Source organism: Crinia signifera, chromosome 4 (genome assembly GCF_055691185.1).
Source record: "Crinia signifera chromosome 4, ASM5569118v1, whole genome shotgun sequence".
Lineage (NCBI taxonomy): Eukaryota > Metazoa > Chordata > Amphibia > Anura > Myobatrachidae > Crinia > Crinia signifera.
Window position 1 is genome coordinate 35,646,897 of NC_139220.1, and position 27,633 is coordinate 35,674,529.

Consider the following 27,633-nt stretch of genomic DNA (forward strand, 5'->3'; position numbering starts at 1 on the left):
GATTAGATGGTCAGCAACATCGTCACGACCCCAAGGTGAGAAGGTCGGGACCCACTTTGGGGTCAGGACCCACAGTTTGAGAACCACTGGCATAGAGTCCTTTTGGAGAATGGCCTTTGGATAAAATTATTATTATTAATAATAATAATAATAATAATTTCACATATTTGGCAAACAAGGGAGCGTGTCCTACAGAATAAATGTACCAGGGGCACGACAGTAGGGCAGAGCCCCAAATTAGGACTGCCCGATCTAATGAGGACACTTTCGTTTTGCCATAAATTTTGGTTGGAATTCATGTCTGCTTCTGATAAAGGGTCCGATTTATCACCATGAATGGGAAATGTGAGAGCTACATTCTGTTTCTGTAGAGCATGAGAGGTTGAGCTTGTTATCCTGGAAAATAAAGTAGGGACTGTGCCCTTTTAGCAGTCTTACATATAACGTGAGCCCCAGGTGTCACTATTTGGAATGTATCCTGTAATACTGAGCATGTACTGTACAGAGCCGGCCTTAGGCATAGGCCAACTAGGCAATTGCCTAGGGCATTTGGAATGCCTAGGGGCATCAGCAGCTTCTGCTGATTAAAATGATATGCAGCATGCCTATATTCTGTGTGTGAGTGAGGCTGTATCTGCATATGAAATAGTGTATTCATGGAAATCACTGTAACATAGCATTCTGTATGCAGGTACAGCCACAGTCGCTCACAGAATATAGGTACGCCACATATCATTTTAATCATCGGAAGCTCCTTGTGTGTCCTGGTCATAACAATGCAAATAAGACGAATTTTCAGCAAAAAAGGCACCCAACGTTAGCAGAACTGGCCAGGAGCTGCATGGCCTATTGAGTCAAGATGTATGAGGAAACATCTGTATCCAAGCAGAGGCAGAGGTCACAGTGTTAGCGGCTGTGTGAGTGCTGTCTGTGGGTGGGTTGGCTGTGCAATAGTGTTCGGCATATGTGTAAGGGGCATTATTTGTGTCAAGTATAAACGCATTATTAATGTGCGACATATGTGTAAATGGCATTATGTGTGTCATGTGTATAAGGGCATTAATAATGTGCAACATATGTGTAAGGGGCATTATGTGTGTCATTATGTGTATGAAGGGCATTAATAAAGGTTGGCATAATGTGTAAGGGGCATTATGGTTATAAGGACATTAATAATGTGTGTCATGTGTAAGCTGCATTACTGTGTGGTATTATCAGGGATGCTGAGAGAAAGGGGTAGGGGGTACAAATTACCCAGGCCAAAGTCTGATGGAAGGGCCCAGTGGGGGCCCCGGGCCCCCTCCCTTAAGTCAGCAGCAGGTGAAGCTCTTCTCCTCTGCCCAGCACACACTGCTTTGTGCTGGGTTGCAGTGTGGCCATGGAGGTGCTTAAAATACAATATTTTCTCAGGATTTTTTTCTAAGGGTATAATGTGAATAATGTGAGGAAAAATGGATATAAGGTAGAGTGGTACTACTGTGTGATGTAACGTGAATAAGGGACACCATCGCATGATATAATGTGAATAAAGTTGCACTACTGTGTGACATAATGTGAATTGGGGGTACTATTGTGTGGCCATGCCCCTTCCCAGCAAAAACACACCCCTGTTTGGGCTGCGCACCAAATGTGTGCACTGTTTCTATTTAAAATATTGCGGGTAGGAGCACCAAAATGATGACTTCTATGATAACTGTTGATGGTACTGGGAAAGGGGAGCAGGGTCAGAGGCGGAACTAGTGGCGGTGCTAGGGGGCACCAACCAAAATCTTGCCTAGGGTGTCATTTAGGCTAGGGCCGGCTCTGGTACTGTATGCATATATTTCCTATATGATCCCTGTGCCCTCGGAGACAGAAATAACCAGTAATCTGACATTTGTAGTGCGGAATTATCTGCATACACAACGACAGGGGAAAGATATATATGTCTTCTCTATTTTCTTGTTTATTCCCATGAACAATACAGATGAAGACTGACTATATATAAATATATGTATATATGTATATAATGATATATCAGACCCTGTAATTATCACGCTAGTTGTATAGGATAATAGCAGGAATCAGCAGCATAGTTCCAATTTGCAGTAACAGAGACCGCCATACAGTTGGATGCCCTTCCGACTGGAGGTGTATCATGGGTGTTCTCGCTGTGCACCAAGTGCACGCAGCCACGGCGATGTGGAGTCCTGTAGAATTTTGTCAGATCTTTACTAGTGACTGATGGTGTTTAAATGGGCTGTAGCGGGGTATTCTCCCATAGTCAGTGGCGGATTCAGGGGGGAGATACCAAGGCATGTCCCCCCTCCCCTTTCAGGTTATGGTTTTCAGTGTCTCATCATTGCAAGTACTGATGGTTCCTGCTGCACACAGGGCTGTCTCTACCATTAGGCAGCTTTTTGTCACTGGAAGGTCCCGATATTGTCACTACACACTAAGCCCTTTTTCTTTGTTAAAGTTACTGATTTTCTGGTACACAACAGTGAATGGGCATATGCCTGCCCACAAGGTAGATGAGCTTATTAGGATAAGTAGTAAGCTATATGATCAGATTATCAAGAATGCCCACACACTGCCCGATATCGTAAAATTTTGGCGCATATCTTTTTCGGCAAGTCTGACAGATTCGATGTAACACTTTTGTCCAATAATAAAACAGTTAGTGGTTTTATATTGTATATCTGCACCGCCACCTAGTGTCAGAAGATGGAACTTCTGTTAATTTTATACTCATTATTGAATATAAAGGTCCTAATTCAGACCTGATCGCAAGACAAATGTGTTCTCAAAATGGACAAAACCATGCTGCACTGCAGGTGAGGCAGATGTAACATGTGCAGAGAGAGTTAGATTTGGGTGGGGTGGCTTCAAACTGAAATTTACATTGCAGTGTAAGAATAAAGCAGCCAGTAATTACCCTGCACAGAAACAAAACAACCCACCCAAATCTAACTCTCTCTGCACGTTACATCTGCCCCACCTGCAATGCAGTATGGTTTTGCCCATCAGTAGTTGTTGTTTTGCTAGGCTGTATCGATGGCATTTCTGCAACTGGCCATCGATAGTGCTAAACTATGCAATGGATGACCATCGATATTTTTAGGTATCGATGGTCATCCATTGTTTTTGATTGATTGGCCCGTTGGCCAATCAAAACATGGTGGCGGGGCTTCACGGGTGTCGAGGGTAGAGCACTTTAAAAAAGGCACTTTAAAAAAAAAAAAGCAAAACATCGTTTTGCTGTTCCATCGATGGAGGGAAACCATCTGGTTCTCCCCCATCGATGGCAAAAGTATTCGACATCGGCCATGAACCATCAATGATTTTGATTCATCAATGGTCAATGGCCATCCCTACAAGAAGCCTTACACTGGCCCTAGAATGGAGGGGGGACACTTGAGGAGGGGGGAATCCACACAATACACTAGCATGCTCATCGCTGCTGCAGGAATCTGAAGCCCAAAGCTGAATGAAAAAGACAGCATTCTGAAAGGTGAAAAAAAGGTACTTGTGTAGTTTCAAGGCGCCACTGACCGCGGATCGCATTGCATACAAATTGCATGCGATTTGCTTGCAATGCAATTAAGCAGACCCCCCCACTATCGCATCGCACACAAATCGCATGCAAATGGCATGCGATTTCATCGTGTGCAATCTGATGTGATGCGATTTAGCACACCCCCACTATCCACGTCAGCCCAAAGCGTGGCAGGGGGACGCAGAATACACTAATCAACTAATCCGCCTCCCCTCGCGGGGCTCACTGCGCTTGCCATGCTTCAGGCTCGTTTTCCATGTCCCATCGCGGGGGCTCGCTGCGCACGCCATGCTTCGGGCTCGGTAGCTAGATGCGCGAGCCACACTTTATAAAATCAACTCCACGCCAATGTGGATAGTGGGGTATGAACAGGTCGGGAGAATGCAAACACTGCGTCTCCCGCTCACGATTTACACAAGTAACAAAAAAACCCCACTATAATAAACCACCACGTCAAATTTTCAGTCCACTAACTGAATAGCACAACCCTGCGCCAATGGGTTTTTTTTTTTTTCAATCTTATATATAACGCTATACTTGCCTACCCTGCCGGAAAGGCCAGGAGGCTCCTGAAAATCGGGTCCCCCTCCCAGCACCCCGGAAGGGTGGGCAATTCACCCGCAAGCCCCTGAAGGCCCCTGCATTCCCCCTGGCCTAGGGATGGATATCGCATTGCGATGTTTAGCAACCATTAATGGTTTTGTTTCAATGGTAACAGTTTTACCATTCGATGGCGGCATTCGGATGTTTGCCGCCACCAAAAGGTAAACATGTGATGATTTTCCGATGGTCCCGCCCCCTTGTGGCCATACAGCAGTGCTTCTGTTCCTTCCAGCCAGCTATACTGAAGATGTTTGCACATGCGCAAAAAAGGGCTTTATTGCACATGCGCAAATCATATGAATTCTTTTTTCGATGTTCGCATTGAAAGATTCAATGTCGAATGCCCAGCCATCATTTAATGGTGGTCTTCCAATGTCCATCCCTACCCCGCCAGTTAAGTACCAGCATTCGTGGGTGTACGTGGAGGGGGCGGGGCTAAAATATTAAAATTGTCATCATTTTAGCCCCGCCCCTTCATGCACACCCACAAATCGCGGCATTTCTAGTGATTGGGGGCAGGGCTTGATGATGACGGGCTCTGGCCCCGCCCCCAGAAGCACGCTGAAAGTCTCCTCTCCCAGAAAGGAGAAACAGAATGTCGGCAAGTAAATGCATTCTGTAATACGGAGCACGTCCTGTATGTAAATCTTTCCTATATGATCCTGTGTCCCCGGGGACAGAAATAACCAGTAATGTGACATCCTGTTTATGATGAGCAGCTATCTGCATACACAGGATAAATACTGCAGGCGGCTGAGGGCTGGCAGGGTTAAGCCTGCAGAAATATAGATAAGGCTTGTTTATTTTCTTGTTTATTCCCATGAATGTCATAGATGAAGTCACGGCTTACTTGAAGATGCTTGGCTACTTGTGGAAATAGGTCAAACCGCAGCGCTGACATCCCGTTTATGCATCCGCAGTGCCTTCTCATGATTTATCAATAAAGTTTCTGTGTTTTGTTGTTAAAAAAACTCAGCCGGCTTGTAGCATTGCAGAGTTTCCGGCGCGGCAGCTGCTATCATAGAGTTCTATGCAAGCTGACGCGCTGTGTTATGTATTAACACTCGCAGCACTCAGCTGTTGTTAGAAATTATTCGCCTTATATTGCTGGCGAACTACAGTGTTGGGACAGGTCAAATATTAAACTATAAGGTAATTCCAGTTGTGTTTGTTTTATTTTAGGGGCTGTTTACTTGAGGTAAACCTAGGTTGTGTTGTGGGATGCTAGGGTGAGGATAAAGGTTGAGGTGAGAGCCATGTTATTGTAATTTGAAAGGCAAAATAGGGCGAGTTAATAGACTCATTAGGGTGAGGTGTGAAGAGATAGGCTGATTGGTGCGAGAAGAATTAGGAATGACAGAATGAAAAGTCATTGCGCATGTGCAACAATACAAGAAAAAGAAAAAAAAAAGACGAAGAGATTCCGACAGAGGACGGAGTTACCGCGGCCATAAATAAAAATGAAATAAATAATACATAACGCGGAAATCTCCGCAAAACGGCAGCGAAGATGGCGCGAAAAAATGAAACACACTTCACTACAGAAATGCAAGTAATGATACATCCCGCCCAGAGAGATTCCAGGTTGTAGCAGAATGCGTTGCATGAATCGCAGTGCACTGTTGAGTGGGTTGTTTTGCTCCACCCAGAGGGCGTGTCTAGCTTGACCTGCGTGCTCAGGGGGTGTGTCCTGCATTGACAGGTGAAAATTATAGTTCTAAAAGCATCAAAAAAACAACAACTTATAATATAGGTACACTATGGACTGCTCCCAAGTGCCACCATACAGTGGCCCACAGGCTAATGCCTAAAGCTGCCTAGTGGTGGCGCCGGCCCTATCTATTCTATCTTACTTCTAGAAGGTGTTAAATAGGGGGATCAGAGACCATTTTAGAAGTAGGCAAATATGCGATAACAGGCTGGTGTGCTGATGCTAGAGCAGTAATTCCAGCAGCTTGGAGTCCTCCTGTTATACTGCAATATAGGACTACAGTAGCCCAATGATGGAGAACCTTGGAACGCCAGCTGTTGTTGAACTACACATCCCAGCAGGCCTGAAACAGTTTTGCTATTTGGCCATGCTAAAAACTGTTGCAGGGCATGCTGTGTAGTCAAGGTTTCTCCATCACTGGACTAGCCTGGACAGCACAGGGCTGAGTTCATAGTAGGGATGGCCATTGACCATCGATGATTCGAAATCATCGATGGTTCATGGCCGATGTCGAATACTTTTGCCATCGATGGGGAGAACCAGATGGTTTCACTCCATCGATGGAATAGCAAAACAATGTTTTGCTTTTTTTTTCCCCCTAAAGTGCTGGGACACGGAGCATAGCTCCACCCCCGACACCCGTGAAGCCCCGCCCCCGTGTTTTGATTGGCCCTCAGGCCAATCAATCAAACACAATGGATGACCATCGATATGTAAAAATATCATCCATTGCATAGTTAAGCACTATCAATGGCCAGTTGCCGAATTGCCATCGATGGCAACCATCGATGGCAATGGCAACGATGGCCATCCCTAGTTCATAGTTCATAGGAAGAACTGGGCCTTCAAAAACAAAATGGCGCCTGCCTAAGGAAAACAATGCACTTTCTGCAATAGTTATAATTAACGGAACAAACTTGAGGGGTTATTCAGACCTGATCGCTGCTGTGGGAATTTGCAAGTCTATCAATTATCGAATGACTGTGATTAATCTATTTGCAATTCACTCGCAACTTGGCTGACAGGAAGCCGCCATTTATGAGTGTTAACTGGCGGTTTTCTGGGAGTGTCAGCAAAACCACAGGCGTGCCCAGGCATATTAAGGGAGGGTCTGTGACGTTGGCGCTGGCCTCACTCAACCTATATCTGTCGCAGACTTATGGAAGGGTCAGCGTTACTCCCACTGGAACGGGCGTGTATCATTAGGTCGACCAAACGAAGCTCGACGTGTAGTAGGCGGACAACTGAAGGTCGACAGACGAAAAAAGGTTGACATGGCTTTAGGTGGACAGGGTCAAAAGGTCGACATGTGTTTTTCACACTTTTTTGTCCGGAGGGTCGACACAGTTGACTTGTAAACCGAAAAAGTGCACCACGCGCTCACCATGCTTCAGGCGGATTTTCACCTGGAGAGCAATTATCGCTATTTTCAGTCATTTTCAGGCTTGCATGGGGCAGGATTTCACTGTCTGGGCGATCCAGTCTGAATCAGGCCCTTGGTCACACGTAATCCAGTTTGCTCAATGAAATGTACCGTAGGCCTATTTTTGTCAACATTTTTTTTGCAAAAAAATCCTGTATTTATTAACTGTAGTTCAGTCATCGCCACTAGAGGTCAGTGTGTCACCGCGCCACCGATCTAAAGATGCAATAGTCCTGGCAACAGCAATCGGTAATGCTTTCCCACACTTCTGATTACAAATGTAATTATTATGGAGAGTCTTCTGTGTATGCATAATGTGACTCATCCCTCTTATATTAATATTCTGGGTGTAATGTACTTAATAACAAAAAAGATTATGCAAAACAGCTGGAATTACTTGTATACATATATATCACCTGTCATCGGGCAGCACAGACAAGGAGACGTTCCAATAAGCCTTTATTATTTTGGCTAAGCCGTGTGTGTTTACTTTATCAAACTTTCCTTTCATTTGTCAAATACGTGCAAAGCATAGTTGCCTACCCTCCTGCATTCTGCAGGAGACTCCCTGAAATAGCAGCAATCTCCCTTTCTCCCTCATTAGTCTATCAATCTCCCTCAGTTCACCTGGCCCACATTACACTGTTACATTTTTTGGGGAAATGATGATGATAGATACATTTACCTTGTAATCATCAGCACCATTTCCCAGCAATATCATAGTATCTCTTACTAACTGCTTTGGGATCATCTACATTTGGATATAAGTAATTTTATAAGATTCCTCTCAGATGTAGCAGTACACACCCACGCTTCTAGGTGCCACGTTCACAATCTCTTTTCACAATCTTTCCATATATGGAATTGGACACGCCCCCTTTGGGTGGAGCATGACACACACCCTCAATGGGGCACTGTGCAAAATTCTACTACCAACTATAATCTCCCTGAAACTAGTTTTCAAAAGTGGGCAAGTATGGTGCAAAGCATAAATGTACTGATCTGCATCTGTTGTCTTCATAAGGACATTGGATTGGTCACGTGCTGGTCAGGGATAAAGAGGTCTATGTACTAAGGAGCTTTTGCTGGTCCCTTCGCAGACAGTGTTCGTTCGCACGGGGACCGATGTTTGGCATATGCACATGCGCAGCCGGATTTCTGCGCATGTGCATACGCCGGGTGCATGCAGCCACGGCGAACAGACTGTTGGGGGGGAGGGGGGCAGATAGTCGCACCCATGGGAATGCCCAGCGTTTTATAGGCATTCCAATGTAGATGCTGGGGGTTCCCATGGTAATCGGGCCGTGACATCGGTACTGGGGGCGGACAGCTGACATCACCAGTTGTCAGCTGCCCGCCCACTTCCTCCCGAGGGTGTGCGCAAATCTAAGTGACATGAGAGTCCCTTAGATCAGTGGTTCTCAACTTCGGTCCTCGGGACCCCCCAACAGTGCACGTTTTCCCAGGTCACCCAGCAGCTGCACAGGTGCACTCATTACTCACTGACACATTTGTAAATGAGGACCGAGGTTGAGAGCCACTGACTTAGATATGCATGCACGTTCCACATCATTCGATGGTCGACGACCATCGAATGATGTGGGTGTTCAGCCACAGGCTGCGAATGGATGTTTATGTTAAGCATCCTGCGTGTAAACACACCTTGCGAGGGGGAGGGGGGGGTACCCTCCAGCTGTTGAACTGTACATCCCAGCATGCCCTGCTACAGTTTTGCAATTTGGCCATACTAAAACTGTTGCAGGACATGCTGGGATGTGTAGTTCAACAACAGCTGGAGGGCCGAAGGTGCCCCATCCCTGAATTACAGGATCATTTGTATTTCCCACAGGTAACACATACAACAATTTTCATAAACATCTATGTACTGTATGGATGAGAAATGTTATTGCTCAGCAGCTATGTTGGAGGGACACTAGATGGCGTCATATCATAGGTTATCAATGTGCAGTCCCACTTTGTTGTGAAAGTGTACTCTCTTGTACCGTTATCCTGTTAAGTCTCCATGTTGAAAGTTTATTCCGGATTCTTCCCTGTGTTTCTGATACACAAGGGGGCGGGGTACTGATGCCGCATGTGATTGTGTTTAATTTTTTTATTCGTAATGTATTTATTCTGTACATATAAACATGAAATCATATATACATATATATCCATAGTACACATAGTAGAACAGGAAGAAATACCAAACAATAAATATTCTTCAGATATGTGGGATAAATGATTTTGGGCCAGATGCACTAAGCTTCAAAAGTGATAAAATGGAGAGTGATATCACTCACCAGCCAATCAGCTCCTACCTGACTAGTCTGTGATATGGCAGGAAGAAGCTGATTGGCTGGTTGTTTATCACTCTCCATTTTATCACGTTTGAAAACACGCACAAAACATGCCCTTGTTCCGGGCACTGTGGCACCTAGCTACACCACTAAAGCTAAGGGGTGCATGTGGTAAGGGCCTTATTTTGGTTGCCTTGCTCCCCCGCATGTTCACATACCCTGGGTGCGAGTGGGCATGGCAAACTGCTAGTTTCTCCTCGTGTTCGCATCTAGCAGTGCGGGCAGGGGGGGCGTGGTGTGGTGGTGATGTGAGCCCATGGGAACGCCCATCGTTTCATGGGTGTTCCAATGGAAACGCAACATGTTCCCATAGAGATTAGGCAAATATAAAAAAAAACGACAGTCAAAAAGAAAGACAAATTAATAACTGCACCTACTTCTGACTGACTCTAGGGTGTGTTTGGATGCCTGTGGAAATTAGATAGTAAGCTCCACGACAGCAGAAACCGATGTGCTTGAGTAAAGCTAATTTGTTGTACACTAATATGGACTTTAAGGCTATTTTAATAAAAAGACAATAGAAAGAATTCCGAACTGATAAAGTCTATGTCATTACACAATATGACTGAATACATGACTCTCATCCGATTCTAACAATGGGGCAGATGTATTAAGCCTGGAGAAGAGATAAACTGGAGATAAAGTGGAGATAACTTGGAAGAGTTAACGCAAACGCACCAGCCAATCAGCTGTGTTTGAAATATGACAGTTGGGATCTGATTGGCTGGTGCGTTATCTCCTTCCACTTTATCTCCAGTTTATCTCTTCACCAGGCTTAATACATCTGCCCCTATAAAACTTGTGCCCTGATCACACATTATTTATGCTGATTTTCTTGTAAATTAGAAAAATAAAGGGGTTATTCGGACCAGATTGGCAGGCAGTTTAGCAGTGCAGCCCAACAATCAGATAGCCGCCACCCAGACAGAGTGAAAACACACCCTGTGCAAGTCTGCGATTGGCCCTGTGCAAGTCTGCGATTGGCCCTGTGCAAGTCTGCGATTGGCCCTGTGCAAGTCTGCGATTGGCCCTGTGCAAGTCTGCGATTGGCCCTGTGCAAGTCTGCGATTGGCCCGAGAAAATCACACAAATTGACGTCTAGCTGCAAATCTATCCAATAACTTTCCCAGTGTGTGTGCAGTCTGTGCGTAACCCAGAACCTACTCTGTCTGTGTGATAGAAACAGGCTGGTTGAGGACAGAGCTGACATCGCAGAGGCTCCCTGGGCACCCCTGCGTTGTTTTTGACACCTCCAGAAAACATCTTGATGCCAAAAACTGCGGCTTCTTGTCAGCCATCTTGCACATGTGCGCTACAATTTACAAACATGCACAATAATCATCCACCTTGTGAAATAGCAGGGCTGCTATCAGATCGGAATGTTCCCCTAAGCAGTATTTGTGACAAACAAAGCAAATCCTAGCTTTTATGAAGGTCCGAAAATGGAATTTGGCGGTTTTCAGGTTCCTAAACTCTTTTTCATACAAAGGATCCTACTCCCATAATCTTCCACTGATATGTCCCTTTGTTGCCAAACCCATGAACAAAGTACGTTACCTCATTGAGAGTTTAGTAGAACCCACCACAAAACAGTTGATCTTGTCTAATAAAATATTTCATATATTAGCAATAGACATTTGATGGAACTGATTAATAATGATCACTGTCCACCTTCTAGGCATGTTATTATTATTACTACAGAATAGATCCACCATGAGCAATTAACTTTTTTTTGTTCCAAGAAGCCAACTTGAGGGCCTTTTATCTGCAATATCTGCTTTGGAATATCTCCAAACCATGGAAGATACCTGGAGACCATCTGTCTTTTGATTGAGGACATGAGTTCAAGTGCACCAATCTTGAGTCTTTAAAACATGACTTGGGAATTTTACTGTGTTGTTATGGAGGCCTATGAAGTACAAGTCAATGAGATAGGCTTTTCCAGGTTTTAGATCTGTTACATGCTCTTCTGTAAGGGGTTGACTTCCTTCTTGCCTACAAACCACCTTCTCTGCCCTTGACCTGGAGCTGGTGCTCAGGCAGCTATTCTGGTGTTTGTGTATCAGCCTGAGGTCCAAATGATGCTCCAGGTGTCTGACATAGACACAGTACTTGGCCCCCTGTCCACTTCCGGTCCAGGAGACTGTTGCAGAGGAACATGATCTCTTAGAAACAGACATGTTTATGTTAGGGGGTAGGTTGGAAAATGGTAAGTGGTTGTGTGTACTGGTGGTAAAGAGTTTCACTAAACCTGGACCTCCTTTACTTGATTTTAAGCTGATGATAAAGTTGTGTTTTGTGTTTCCAAATAGTTTAAAATTGTGAGCCCCTTGAAGACTTTGAGAAACTTCAATTTGTCCATTCACCATTATCTGAATATGGACTTTATGCAGGCAGGAATGTACAAAAAGCCATTTGAATCCATGGTTCGATGGGTCAACAGTGATTATTTTTACACCTTTACTTTTCAGGAATATGTTCACCATTTCATCATTAGGTACCTTTTGTATTTGTGATTTGTGTTTTGGTTTGGTCTCAGCAAAAGTTCCTGTGTAAGCCATGCTTGTGCCATCCCGAGGGTTCACTGCAAACACATCAATGTAGTAAAGGCTCCGAGGCTTTAGACCATAGATGGTGGCATTAGCTGAAGTTCCAACACACAACCTCTGACTTCCCGGCAAGGTTTTTAAAGACCATAGGTTGTCGTTTTCATCCACCACACCTGGAACCTTTAAACTCTTATAGGCTTTTGGGTATGAGTAAACCTGGTTGCTGGACTTCTCTGTATTTGTATTTAGTGGTTGCTTCGACTTGACCTTTTGAATGTTATGGTGACTCGCCGGTTCTTTCTTTGAATTGAGCTCGGTGGCACACAGTGTCTTGAAGTTGTGTCTTCTATTTACAAACACGCAGTACTCAAGCTCAGCTCCTGCAGGTCCCAAGCTGGGTTTCCAAGTAAGTTCGACTTTGTTCTCCTCCACAGAAAGAACATCTACTCGTGGATCATTGGGAAGCTGAGGCCATGGGGGAGGTGCATCCGTGTGGTCCCATACAAAAATCTCTAAATTGGTATCAGATTCAAGAGAGATTAAATCAAGAAAATAAAAGCCATCCGATGTCACCGTTGATGAGAATGATTCCTCTCCATTTCCTTTGAAGGAAAATATTTGTTGAGGTCCCCTTTGATGACGCTGTTTCTGAGAAATCAATTGCTCTTTAGAATCTGGCGGGAAAAATGGTATTTATTAAAAAAAATAGATTTTCTTTTTTTATTTGTATATTAATTATATTTTTCACATATATTTTAATACTGGTTTTACTTAATTTTGCAAACTGACTGCTAAGTTTCACACATTATAATGATTTCATTGGCTACAGGTCTGACCTTGTGAATTTTCTAATGGTATTAGTGGGTCTGACATAAACCAAACTATTATGGAAACTTCAGGCTAAGGGGAATTCAGAATCAGTAATCGCAAAGCAGATACATTTTGCCTGGGCTCACAGAGTAGCGAAAAGCGTTGATCATGTTAATAATCACAGGTCTGATAATAATATCTGGTCTTCCCCTCCATTGGCTCCCAGTCTACTAAGGACAGAGAGAAGAGGCAAGCCATGGTGAGACCGGGAGTCGGACAGGGTAAGGGATGGAGGGAGGCAAAGAAGAGATCCCTGAACAAGCTGTGGGGAGGAGGCTACTTCAATTCATTAGTCATCTGCAGTGGCACCGTACTGCAAAGGGGGGAATCAAACTACCATGATTCAGAGAACTGTGTTCTGGGGGGGGGATGCAGGGCAGGAGGCCCCCCAGATGGAGCACACTAGATGTCACTCTTATGCAGCAGCAGAACCAGGCAGTCAGAATGGGAGCAGTACAGTATGGATTCAGAGACAGAAGAGTATCAGGTTTCAAGAGCTGAAACTGGAATGGGTCATTTTTGGAGATAGGCATAATGTACTATAACCCACCATGTTCCAACGGGGTCCCCATGTCTTAAGTGCCCCAGGCAACCCTAAGGCTTAATCCGGCCCTGTTCTCAGCCCACCCATTTATGTAGGAAGTGGGCAGATGAGCAAGGCATGGTCCATTCCTTTGGGTGTCTCTGGGGAGGACCTGAAATTTTGAGTACCGCAGACATTCCGAGAGAGGAGACAAGTATGATTTCTCTAGTATTGATATTGCCTTTCTCTGTATTTGTATACTATGTAGGGCAGTGGTAGCCAACCCTAGCCCTCGAGAGCTAAAAAAATTCACATTTTCCAGACAACCTAGCTGCTGCACAGCTGCACTCATTAATCACTGACACATTTTTAAAAGATCCACAGATGGAGCTAATTAGCTCACTTGTGATTCTGTGAGGAGACCTGCAAAACATGCACTGTTGGTAGCTCTTGAGGACTAGGGTTGGCTACCCCAGATGTAGGGCATTTCCACAATGTAAATGAGCCTCTGTTATGTTGCCATCGTACCATGAGTGGGCAGAGTGGAAAGTGTCCAGAGGATGGGAGACTCGCAGGGTGTCACTCTCACGGTCACCGTCCTCTGACTTCTACTCACAGTGAAGTAATATCTGTAGAAGGAGAGCACATAAACAATAGTGAGAAGATGTAATCATTAGTGGTACCAGGCAGCACAACAATGAAGTGAACAATAAAATATAAGTTTCAATATATTCACAAGGAAAGGCCCCAGAGGTGTAACTATGGAAGGCAATGGAGTCATCTGCCGCTGGGCTCCTGCTCCCAATGGGGCACCTATCCTCCCCTGCAAGTTTGAATCAGTTAATTAAAAGCTGACAATATCGCTTCTGTGGCTGACTCCCCTCCCCTAACAGGACTATAGACGTCAAACTCTCTTAATTTTAAACAGAATTTCCATAACATACATACAGTCATATAAGGTGGTGTGTGTGCGTGTGTGTGTGTGGGGGGGGGGGGGATGCCATTATTTATCTTGCCTCCACGCAACTGGGAGAAACTTACGCCACTGAAAGGCCCCCTTCTGCTTCTAACAGGACAGTATATATACTCCCCTCAGCACAGCATCGATAGTAAGGATTCTCAACTAAACCTGTTCTTCTAATCTTTTATGTTTGCATTGCATTATTCAGTTGGAGTTGTGTTTGCATTCTACTGTTTGCTTGCATTTACAGCTTTATCGCTAAATTCATATTCTGATATTACTACACTAATTATGCCATTCTTCAGATCATCACGTCTAGATTGGATTTTGGAAAAGTAGGATCAGGTATGCTAGCTGTCTAATTTCAAGCACGCCAAAGGGAAGATATTAGTGAGGGCAGAACAGTTCGTCTATTTCCTGAGAGCTAATGATGTCATTGTGGAAATTCAGAGGCAGCCATTTTGTGGACTGAGCCATTACTAGTGAGAAACAGCAAATACTATTATTTAAGAAATGGGATTAAAAAGGAAGTTGGACACCAAGGGACAACATTGCTGGTTGTTAACATTATGGTATGTTGCACCTCTTTATAACACAAAACTCTATACAGTAGTTGTCTTTTAGGATTAAAAATGGCCAAACATTACACTTAATCCAGGCATGTCCAAACTATGGCCCTCCAGCTGTTGTGAAACTACAAGTCCCATCATGCCTTGCCACAGTTTTGCTAGTAGGGAATGCTAAAACTATAGCAAGAAATGCTTGGACTTGTAGTTTCACAACAGCTGGACGGCCATAGTTTGGACATGCCTGACTTAATCACATAAAAAAAAAATTAAACCCAAATGACCTCCAAAGTCCCATACCAACTACCCCAAAATGACTCCACATGCCACTCATAAATACAATCCACAATTGCGTGAAGACTCGCTGGAATTTGCACTTGACAGCCTCCTGGGCTGCTGGCCCATCACTGCCCTAAAGTGCTCAAATGGACAAAGCAAACCCTTTGAATACCAACAAATTTAAAGTGCTATTGAATATGTTAATTGCATATTACTATATTAAACTGATATAATGAGCTTAATTCCCAGAGATATATGGTAGAGAGATATTTAACCACTTCAATGGTATGCCCGGAATTTTCAGGCTCAGCTGCCGCAGTGGGCTGTCCCAGAAAATTTCCAGGCATACTACCAATATGAAGGTGTGCGCCAGTGGTGCCTGCAGCTGGGCACCACGGGTACATTACCTCTCCGGGCACCCTCCACAGTGGTCTTTCTCCCCCCTCCCCTCCTGTCGTTCCCCCTCGCCACTCCGCTCCGGCGTTCGTATGCCGGAGCTCCCCTGCCGCTGCCCCCGCCGCCATTAGTTGCAGTGAGCAGGTGCCAGGCTCGGGATGTTTGGCGTGGCTTGAGGGGACTCAGGAGCGCTAGGGAGTTTGTGTGCCCGAGTCCTCCCGAGCCGCTCCCAAACATCCCCGAGCCTGCCACCTGACCTGGTCACTGTCTGCTGTGAAAGGCGGGTGGGGCAGTGGCAGGGGAGCTCCGGCGTACGATGGTCGTAGCGGAGATAGGGGGGAGAACGATGGGAGGGTGGCCCTACGCTCTGTGGTGGTTTTTCTGGGACAGGACAAACCTGCCCTGGTATTATATATATATACTTCCATAAATTCTGGGTAGCAATATATGCTACCCAGTAGGACCTCTAGCTTCTATCCGTCTGTCCAGTAGGACCTCTAGCGTCTGTCTCCTCCAAGGTGGTGTCCATTTTTTGAAGAAATTTATAGCATAGTTACATAGTTACATAGTAGGTGAGGCTGAATAAAGACTTGCGTCCATCTAGTTCAACCTATGTTTATAGTAGCGTATCCCTTGTTGTATAGTATGTTCTGATATTTTTAAGACCGATTATGTTACTTATTCGTACCCATGGATGTTTTTAACCAATAAATGTTTATCCAACCTTATTTATATGTATTTATAGTGTCTGCCGACACCACTTCTCCAGGAAGAGAGTTCCAAAGTTTGACTGCTCTGACTGTAGAAATTGTTTCTTCTAGATGAACAAAATTTTTTTTCTTCTAATCTAAACTCGTGCCCTCGCATTCTAGATTCCTTTCTAGTACAAAAAAGGATGTTTGACAGTTCCTTATATTGGCCCCTAATATATTTATACATGTTGAGCATATCCCCCCTTAAACGTCTTTTCTCTAGTGTAAATAATCCCAAATTGTTTAATCTTTCATCGTAGCTTAAATTCTCCATTCACCTAACAAGCTTTGTTGCTCTTCTTTGGATTTTTTCTAATTCTATGATGTCCTTTTTATAGTGCGGGGCCCAGAACTGCACTGCGTATTCGAGGTGCGGTCTAACCAATGATTTGTACAGAGGCCTAATTACTTTTGAGTCCCTAGTTTCCATGCCCCTTTTTAACACATGCAAGAATTTTGTTGGCCTTTTTTGTTGCTATATTACATTGAGCATTACAACCCAGTTTGTTGTCTATTTGGACTCCTAGATCCTTTGCGAGTACTGAATTACCCAATTCATCCCCGCTTAGGTTATAACTAGCACACTGGTTATGTCTCCCAAGGTGCATGACCTTACATTTGTCCACATTGAACCTCATTTTCCACTTTTTTGCCCACTCATCTAGATTGTCAAGAACATTTTGAAGCGTGGTGACATCTTCTAATGATTTAATAACTCCGCTCAGTTTTGTATCGTCCGCAAAGATGGATACATTGCTGAGTAACCCCATCCCAATATCGTTAATAAAAATGTTAAACAAAATGGGCCCAAGAACCGAACCATGTGGCACTCCACTTAGTACTGGTATCATATTTGATACGGCACTGTTCACGACCACTCTTTGTTCTCTATTACACAGCCAGTCTCCTACCCATCTACAGATATTTGCCCCTAATCCCATGTCCTCCATTTTATTTATCAACTTCTTGTGTGGTACGGTGTCGAAGGCTTTAGCAAAATCTAGGAAAATCACATCTACAGCGATTCCATTATCAAGGTTTTTGCTAACCTCTTCATAGAAACCAAGTAGATTTGTGGTGATCTGGGAACCGGTGTCCAGCATGGCCGGGATCTCCACCCCTTCAATCGTCACTGGCACGATTGGGCATTGTCCGATGAATTTGGGCCGCCACTTACTTGGGTCTGGTTCTACTCCCTGAGTTCGCCCCGAGGTCCGGCCCTCGACCTCGGGGTGTTGGAGTTTAAATGTTCCTCCTGTCCGCAATTCCTTTCTGTATGCCCGGCTTCTTGACATCGGCGGCATATCGGGCGCCCTTGGCTGTCGAACTGGTCGGAGGGTCGCCGCCCGTACTCTCGGGGTGGTTCCCACCTACTCCGAGCCGGCCTTTGCCTTTCTGTTCTCCATTTTGGCTCCGAATAGTTCTGTGCCGGCGAGCTCGCCATTCGGCGCATCTCCCTCTGCATCTCTGCCATCCCTATGGCCAACCCCTCCATTTGTTTCTGGAGCGTCTGCATCGCGTCCCTGTCGGGTTGTTGGCCACCCTGTACCGCCAAGTCGTGGGGCCGTTTCGCCTTCTCCGTGTAGCTGGTTGTGGCTCCTGTTGGTTTCACCCCTTCTCTGAAGCCGATCTGTTCCGGGTACTCTTCCTCCCTTCCTTTGGGGTTACCGACGATGGCGAGGGCAGCCGTCTTGAAGTCCCGGAAGGTCTTGCCTGGCATCTGTGACTTCAGCAATCGCAGTTGAACCTTAACGTTCTCTTGGGACGCTTCTGTGACGAATTGAATCGCTAGGGCTTCGTCTGCGTTTCGTACTTCCTCCGGGTCTACTGCTGTGATGGCCTTTAGTGTCTCCTGCAGACTCAGAGCATAGTCCCGTAGGGACTCATTTGGCCGCTGCTTGCGGGCATACAATTTCATCTTCAGCTTGGGGATGGTCGTCATTTCAAACGTGGTGAAGATTTTCTTTAGCATGTCCGTCGCACTTTTCCTCTCTTCCATCGGCCATGAGGCCACTTCTCTGCGTGCCGACCCCGTCAGCTGTCCCATCAGGATTTCCATCTTCTGCTGCTCGCTAGGCTTATACATCCGGAACGTGGACTCGATGTTGTTCCTGAAGTCTGCAAACGAGGTATTCTGTAGCTGGTCATCGTCTCCACTACAGGTCGGGAGCCACGCAAAGTAGTACGGCAGAGTTATGGCCGCAGCTGGTGTTGTATCTTGGACGTCCTGTTGTTCTTGGTTTTGCGGGTTTGCCGGCTGCACAGCTTCTCCGCCTTGTTGCTGCTCCATCTTTCACAGAGTTGCCGCTCTCCTGATGCACCCGGATCCTGTTCGTGACGCCAAAAGAGATGTGGTGCATCGGGGTGTAAGGGGAGAATTTGCCTCTTACCTTGCGTCTTCAGGACACTTTAGGTTCGTCGGACTTCTCGTTCTCCGGGTGAGCAGGAGATGACTCTTCAATGAAAGGGACACTGACTGATGGATTAACTCAGGTTTATTGTAGTAATGGGAGTAAACGTTACCCACCGACCCGTTCGGCCAACACAAGTAGTACACGACAATAATAGCTCAATTAACTGCTATCACTGGAAACCAAATAAGCATAAGGGCTACCATACACCATCTCTCTAACAAATTAATACAAGGCATCGACTAACCCCAACCTGGCCGGCAGTATTGGCAGCAGTACTAGCTTGGGGTGTATTCACTCCCACAAGTCCGAACTGGCCTCGGACGCTTCTTATGTTACAAATACCGGACGGTGTGCTATGGGGCAAAACACCCCCGCTTTATTATGGCTAAGGGATCGCCACACCGCGCCCGTACCGTTAACTCAGAAGTGCTCACTAAACTTCACAGTACATATATATATCAGTAAACATTTATCACATCACATAACACACTGACAGTGTTTGTATACCAACTCGGTTCCCCGGGGGTCACCTGCAATAGAGTGACCTAGAATATACGTTAGTCTGTCCGCCCTTGCATTGGGCTCCTAGCAGAACGTCACTGTCCCAGGGGGTTGTGGGGAACAAGGCTACGGTGAGTCCTGAGATGATAACCCCTTTACTACCTAGCGTGCAATTTCCAAGGGCGGCCACAAGATGGCACTGTCCCCTTATTAACGGCAGAAGGAATTGAAGGATACACTGGGGAAAGTATGGCTCCAAATAGGAGTAGTGGTCCCACGGAGGGGGTCCGGGTTGAAGATAGTGGTTCTGAGCACTGAATTCCCCTTCTCATATATATAGGTGGTGCAGTTCTGCAAGGGGGTCTCCCAGTATGGGGCTGGCGGTACTGGGGCTATGTCACTGCAGGAGGGGGAGAGGGACACTGGGGTGAAGCTGCCGGGCTGTCCGTTGTAGGGTGGCAGCACTGAGGCCACACTGCTGTGCCGGGGAGGGTGACGCTGCGGCCTGGTCCCCTGGGCTGGTCTGTGGAGGGCGACACTGCGGCCTGGTCCCCTGGGCTGGTCTGTGGAGGGTGACAGCGCAGGAGCCTGACCTACTAGAGGTCGGTATGGGTGACCACACTGGGGTTGGCTGGCAGTGGGCTGGCCTGTGAGGGGGTACCTGCCATCAGGATACAGTTGCAGGCTCCTGCCCATCACGGTCGGTGGCTCGGCTCTCCTCCCCGCTGGCGTCTCTGCTGGACCGGGTCCTCTTCGCCGGGGCACACTAGTGGGGGCACTGCAGGCGCAGCGTTGCCCCACTCTGTGGCTCCGCCGGCTCTCCTAGCTCTGGGCGACGGCTGGGCGGTCTTCCTCCGGGTCCTCTCCACGCCGCGTCACCGGATCTGTCATGCGGTCTGCGCCGGGGTCTCTGGAGTCTGGCGGTGACACTGGTTCTCCGTGCGCGCGCCGGCGGGTGTCTTCCTCCGATCTCCTCTCCACGGCCGCCCGGTCATCTCCGCTCTGCACCACGCTTTTGTTTACCGGCACCGTCACGCTGCTCGTCCTCACTCTCCTGCTCGTCACATGAGTCTCCCCTTCCTCTCCGTCCTCTGGCTAGTCTCCTCCCTCCAGCCAATCCCAAGCTCCCCCTGCTTGTCCATCAATTCCTGAGGTGCGAAGCCCCGGGAAAAGGTTAACCCCTTGCGTGCTGCACGAACACATGCTGGTTATTACTGAGTAAACTATGAAGGTATAAATATTCCTGGATACCATCTCTTAAAAATCCTTCAAATAGTTTACCCACTATTGATATTAAACTAACAGGTCTGTAATTAGCGGGATCCTCCTTTTTTCCTTTTTTGAATAATGGCACTACCTCTGTTATTCTCCAGTCTTTTGGTACCTTTCCTCATGATAGTGAATTATCAAAGATATAATGTAGAGGGGAAGCTAATTCCTCCCTTAATTCCATTAGTACCCTAGGATGAATCCCATCTGGCCCAGGTGATTTATTTGTTTTGATTTTGCTGAGCCTCAATATTATTTCCTCGGTAGAGAAATCAATATTGAGATCCGGCTTGTTCATCCCATTTGTGGTATGTGTGTGTGTTCTACAGTCTGATCTACCTTAGTAAACACTGATGAGAAGAACTCATTTAACAGTTCTGCTTTTCCCTCGTCCTCCGTAAAACTTTTTCCATTGATATCGGTTAGTGGGCCTATGTTTATACGTTTACTATTTATGTATTTGAAAAACGTCTTGGGGATAGTTTTACTTTCAGTGGCTATTCGCTCTTCATAATCCCTTTTAGCTACTGTACTTTGATTGCCCCTTTACAAATTTTGTTTGATTCTTTGCATTTGGTGAATGCCTCCTCCTTTAAGTTATTTTGATAGAATTTAAATGCTCTTGTTTTATTGTTGATTGCTGACCTAACTTTTTTGTCCAACCATGGTGGCTTTTTTTTATTGAATTTACCCTTAGTTACTTTAGGAATGTATTTAATGATTCGAGTACATTTTTTAGAGTATCCCACATTTCCTCAGCATTTATCCCCTCAAAAACCATTTCCCACACAATTCTTTTTAGGGCTTCTCTGAATAATTCGAAGTTAGCTTTTCTGAAGTTTAGTATTTTTGTCGATCTTTTATTATGTAGTTTACTGAAGTTGATTTCCAGTGAAACCATATTGTGGTCACTGTTCCTTAGGTGTTCAATTACTTTTGTGTTTGAAACTAAATCTATGTTATTTGTTAATACCAAATCCAATAATGCCTTATTACGAGTTGGAGCTTCTACCGTTTGTGTGATAAACAGCAGATTCCGTACAGATGGCCAAAGCCATTGGAATCTGCAGAGACCAGGCGCCCCACACCGCCTGCTCCCCCAAGCCACCGCTTGGCCTGCAGTACCATTGTTACACCACTGGTCCTGTGATAAATTGTCAGTTAAGTGGTATTGATTTACCAAAGCCATTTATGCAAACGGACTTTTTTATACTTTATATAATTGATATAATGTCAAACCAAGCCATGGCTGCAGCATAAGCAGATATAATTAGCTTTGATCTTAATTTACCTGGCTTTCCCATGCTATTACATAGTTAAAGGTTAAATGAAGGCGGTAACATTGAACATCCAGTTCTTGGGAGTGCACATGCACATCAGCACAGTAAATGCTATAATAAGCTATAATAATAATAATACGATATAATAGGCCACTGGGAACTTTGGACTCAGCATTTGTTACTAAATGACATTTTGATGAAAGTGAATGTTGTTTACCCTGTACTAGCCAACAGAGAGGAGACCTTCAGCAGTGCTTCTGGGGGCGGGACCAGAGCCTGCTGGCATCAAGCTCTGCCCCATCCTTAGAAATGCCGCAATTTGTGGGTGCACGTGGAGGGGGCAGGGCTGAAATTATGCGATTTGCATTTTTTTTGCCCCGCTCCCTCCACATTCACCGAAGAATGCCGATATTTCACCAGCAGGGTAGGGGGATGCCGAGGAGGAATGTGGAAGTTGGGAGACGTGCCCACCCTGGGGGCTGGGAGCGGGATCCGATTTTCAGGAGGGTAGGCAAGTATGCCATAAATACAACTATGGTCTTGATAAGTAAAACTGATATATACGGGGGGGGGGGGGGGGGGGAATAACAGGACATTGTTATCTTCCTTTGCTGCACCTGTTATGTACTATAGAACCACCATACTTGCACTGCAATGCCGGCAATAAAACAGTTAACAGAGACTTGGCAGTTTTTCACCTGTTTGTTTACACTCAGTTACTGGGAACAAGTGAGCAAACTTTGTCCTAACATGGCCCTGGCAGTGAGCTCTTTATCACATGCAAACATCCTCTCTGTATGTAACATGGGGCACAGAGATGGGAGCTAGTCACATCTACTGCGATGCCTGATTTGTACGCTGTGCTGGGAGTAACTGAGAATAAAGTTATAAATATTAAAAATAATGACAGTGTGACAAAGCTTTTATTATTATTTCTCTAGATGGCTCTATGGTCAGGATATCCGCCATTGGTGCTTTGGTAGGGGTGAAAACCCCAAAATTCCTACCGTTACCGGTATTTGCAGCTGCAATCACCACCGGAGGCATCCTGGCGGGAGATAACACCGACGTGCAAATTATGCATTATAAGCATCATTTAGAGGGAATGGGATCATTCGTCAGACTGCATTTAGGTCTACAGTCATTAGGTCGACCCCACTAGGTCGACTGGCAGGAAGGTCGACCTGACTTAAGGTCGACATGGGCCAAGGTCGACATGACTTAAGGTCGAATTTGCATAAAGGTCGACATGAGGAAGGTCGACTGGTCATAAGGTCGACATGGGTTTTTCACTGTTTTTTTATCCGAATGTCGACACAGTCGACATGGACACAGTTGGCAATGAGAATCGGACCCTCGCATCGCTCGCTTCGCTCGCAATGCTTCGGGCACGGTGCCTCGCTGCGCTCGGCACACTATTTTATTCTCCCACCACGCCCTAGTGGATGGTAGGGCATGAAATACCGCCTGTCGGCACATGTTGGCTCAAAAAACAGTGAAAAACCCATGTCGACCTTATGACCAGTCGACCTTCCTCATGACGACCTTTATGCAAATTCGACCTTAAGTCATGTCGACCTTGGCCCATGTCGACCTTAAGTCAGGTCGACCTTCCTGCCAGTCGACCTAGTGGGGTCGACCTAATGACTGTAGACCTAAGTTCATTCTAATAGATGACCGCATCCCATTTAGAGGGTGGTCTGACTGTGCCACAGGGGAGGCGGTCATATACAATGTACAACCCGATGTGATCAGGTGATCAGGCAATGACTTAGACATATTGTAAGATTCAAACCAAGGTTTGTATTTGGTCAATGCAAATGCTACAAATAATAGAATATACAGTCTGAGCTCTAGCCCCATTAGAGATGGGCCAATGTGACTTTTATTGTATGTAGTTCTTAAAAATTGCTATTAAGCTTAATGGCCCCCAACCCCTTCTTTCCACCCACAGCAGATCTGTATGACAGACCACTATCTCAGGCCTGGCCAACCTATGGCTCTCCAGCTGCTGTGAAATGCCCTACCACCGTTTTATCATTCCCTAATAGCGGGCCTTTGGCATGGCATGCTGGGAGCTGTAGTTTCACACCAGGTGAAAAGCCTGCACCTTCTGGGAGGTACTTCTGTTACTTCAGGCTTTGAAGAGACAAACCTTCATGCTTGTATATTACAATTTGTATAGAATGGTCACCATGAAATGCTCAAAGTTACAGCAGGAGATATGACCACACCCAACATGCATATTGTGGAGCGTTATATTGATGATGTTTTTTTGGGGGTGTGGTCCAGCAATATCGATGGTGCGGCTCTGCATGACCCCTGCCTATCTCGCTACAATGATATACTACTGGGGAATGCTGCTGTGACTGTTATGTTGTATCTTGTCCTGTGCTGACCTGTTCTGTGAAATCAAACAAAGTTCGGCGTCTGATCTAGTTCCATATTTTTGCCTTGGGATACAACTCTATTTGCAGATTGGCTCCTCTATTTCATGGGCGAAAGCTTTTCTTTGTACCGCGACTGTGGTTAGACCACAAGCTATTTGTGCTGCTTTAGTAGGGTGTGACTACATTGTATTATATTCATGTCAGGAGAGCGTTTTACTTGTTATGCTCGTTAAAAAAAAAAAAAAAAAAAAAAAACAATATCCTAATTCTCTGACCTAGAGCTATGTACAGGTTATTGAGAGAGGCTACCATGAAAGCCTGCTCCTGATTGGGTGGTTGAAGCCATTCTACCAATGTGGTTAAGTTTGTCATATTGCACCTTCCCAAGACCATGGCCAAGGGCAGGATGTACTACGCATGTCATTTTGGATGTGATACATCCCACCAATTATCGGGTACACAGCAGCAATAATAACCCTGGTATGTATGCGGATAGCTCTTCCTAAAAGACCCGGGAGTCCTTCTGTGCATGTACTGGATGATGCTGGGACACGGCCAGGGATCAGAGGAGAATGCAAAAAAAGAAGCCCATAGGCTTCTATTATTCAATGCCAGCTATAGAGGGCATTGCCTACTGGGTACAAATTATTAAAAAGAAACAATTTTCAGAGTTTGATACATATGGGGAACGCAGTCAAACCTGAGAAAATGTGCTTTTGGAGTTGTATGCTGCATTTTAGGCCTGCAACCAATGGCAGCCTTTGATTGACTGCTGGTCTGTAAACTCCTACTGGCTCATGGCCAACACTAAATTTGTATTACCACAGCATCTCTGTTCCTCCATAGTAGGGATGGCCATTGGTGCAGTCGCCTTCAATGGTTGTCATAGATAGCGATTCTGCATCCAGACATCAATAGTTTAAAAACTATGTGATGGAGAACCCTCGATAGTTTTAACTATCGAGGGTTCTCCATTCTCTTTGACTGACTGACCCACAGGCCAATCAGAAGATGGGGCTTCTGGGTTGTCAGGGGGGTGGAGCTATGCTCTGTGTCCCGGCACCTTGAAGAAAGAAAAAATAAAGAAACATGGTCGCTACTATGCCATCGATGTAGGGAATCCATCTGGTTCTCCCCCATCGATGGCAAAAGTATTCAACATCGGCCCTAAACCATCGATGATTCCTTCCCTACTATATAGTTGCCAACCGCTGCACAGCTGACTCCCTCCTAATGGCGGCCATGCATCAGACGCCTTACAAATCACAATGTCAATCCCCTCCACACTGCCCAACTGCACATTCCCATCCAATTAAGTGTACTGTAGGCAAGTGTGATATACAAGCCCACTATACGATGTTGTGCTTTGTGTTTTCTCCTGTCTTCTTTAGAAGTGTGCTGAAATATTTGCCGAGTGTAACAGCCATACCCGGATTCCACAGCTCCTGCTGAGAATCAGTGAGCAATGCAGTGACCTGTCTGTGGCTGTCTGCACTATTACTGTAGGAACAGAGACAGCGCAGTCCTATTACTCATTACATACACCCTCACTAATAGGAGGTGATGTAAGGACAAAAGGGAGCGAAGACGTCAGAAGTCTATTAGTGTAAAAGGCTGCAGAGAGAATGAACCGAGTGCAGCACAGTTTGGTTCCGATGAGCGTCATCATTCATATCGGTTAGTCTTGCAGTTTCCTTCTAATGCCGCAACATTATCATATTGTATTATGTGAAATCATAACTGTACATTGTTACACAGGGTAATCATAACAGCGTGTTACTATTTCAATGAATATATTGGTTTCTGACCATGCTTATAGTTAAAATTGCAAAGGAAGTTTATGAACATAAGACACATTGGCGCTACAAGTGGTTGGCGGCGCCGTACATATAGCAAGCATTAGAACAATACAGGATACACAGAGCCTAACATTACAGTAACTGAGAAACTAAAACAGAGCGCGGGTTACAATTAGCACCACAATTCTCCGTACACAATACAGCTGACATGTAAGGAGGGAAAGGATTCCTACTAGTTAGAAGAGATGAACGCTTGCGTGTATAGATTGTATCTGAGTAGGAGGGAGCTGGTATTGTGCGAGAGAAGCGGGCTGGGAGAACAGGAGGGAAGAGGCCCCTGATCCCAGGAGCTTACAGTCAAGAAGGAGGGAGAGACAGACAAAGTCAGGTGACGCCAAGCAGAAGGTGGCCTGATGGCTGGAAGTCAGCAAGACATGTGACGGGGTTTGGAGAACGGCCTAGAGATGAGGTTATGCAGAAGGGTACGCCTTGATGAACAGGTGGGTTTTTAGGGAGCGGTTGAAGCTTTGTAAGGTTTGGGAGAGTTTAATAGGGCAGGGGAGTTTGTTCCAGTGAAAGGGGACAGCACAGGCAAAACCTTGTATGTGAGGGTGAGGAGATTGAAGAAGATTTTGTAGAGGAATGGGAGTCAGTGCAGATTTTGTGGAAGGGGAGTAAAGTTGGCAATAGAGGAATATAAGTCTGGCTGGAGTGGAGCCGCGAGATGACCAGAGAGTGGTAAGAGGTTAAGCAGACAAGGTAATTGCTAGAGAGGGTGCGGAGGAGAAGAGGATAACCCACATTGCTGAAAGCAACAGAGAGGTCCAGGAGGATGAGCAGAGGGAGGTGACCCTCGGAATTAACCAAAAGCTGGTCATTCAGTGGAGTGGAGTGGGTGAAAGCCAGACTGAAGAGGATCAAGGATGGAGCAGTCGGAGAGGTAGTGGGTGAGACATCAGTATAAGATTGGCGCAAGTAGTTTGGGGGTCAGTGGGAGGAGAGAGATGGGGCAGTAGCTAGCAGGTGATGAAAGGTCAAGGTTGTTTTTTTTTAAGAATAGGTGAGACAAGAGCATGTTTTGGCAAAGGAAATAGGAGCATGGGAGAGGGAGCAAAGGAGGTGGCAGGGGAGAGGATCCAAGGGCAGACGGAGGAGGAAGATGAGGGAGTGGACTTCCTTGTCTCCGGACAGGTGAAAGAAGCACATTCCTGCTGTAATGGAGAGGATGATGGGGACAACGAGAACGCTGAGGGGAGGCGAACGAGAACGCTGAGGGGAGGCGAGAGAAGATTTTGTGTCAGATTACTTCAATTTTGGAAAAGAAGGAGGCAAAGTCAATGGCATTGAGGGAGGATGGAAGAGGAGGGAGGTGGGTGCGAAGGAAAGTGTTGAAAGTATCAAAGAAGCGGTTGGGACTGGAGGACTGAGAAGTGGCGAGTGATTCGGAAAAGG

General features: G+C 45.7%; 1 protein-coding gene across 1 annotated transcript in view; it reads right to left on the reverse strand.

The window, feature by feature from the left end:
- Positions 1 to 9,177: 9,177 nt before the first annotated feature.
- Positions 9,178 to 27,633, reverse strand: part of LOC146073953 (protein NDNF-like) — a 29,290-nt gene continuing 10,834 nt past the window's right edge. The window contains exons 3-4 of the mRNA XM_083181566.1: positions 14,103 to 14,203; positions 9,178 to 12,855 (exon numbers count right to left, since the gene is read on the reverse strand). Coding sequence (XP_083037692.1) covers positions 11,477 to 12,855; positions 14,103 to 14,203 — 1,480 coding nt within the window. The 3' untranslated portion in view covers positions 9,178 to 11,476. The remainder of the gene's footprint in view (positions 12,856 to 14,102; positions 14,204 to 27,633) is intronic.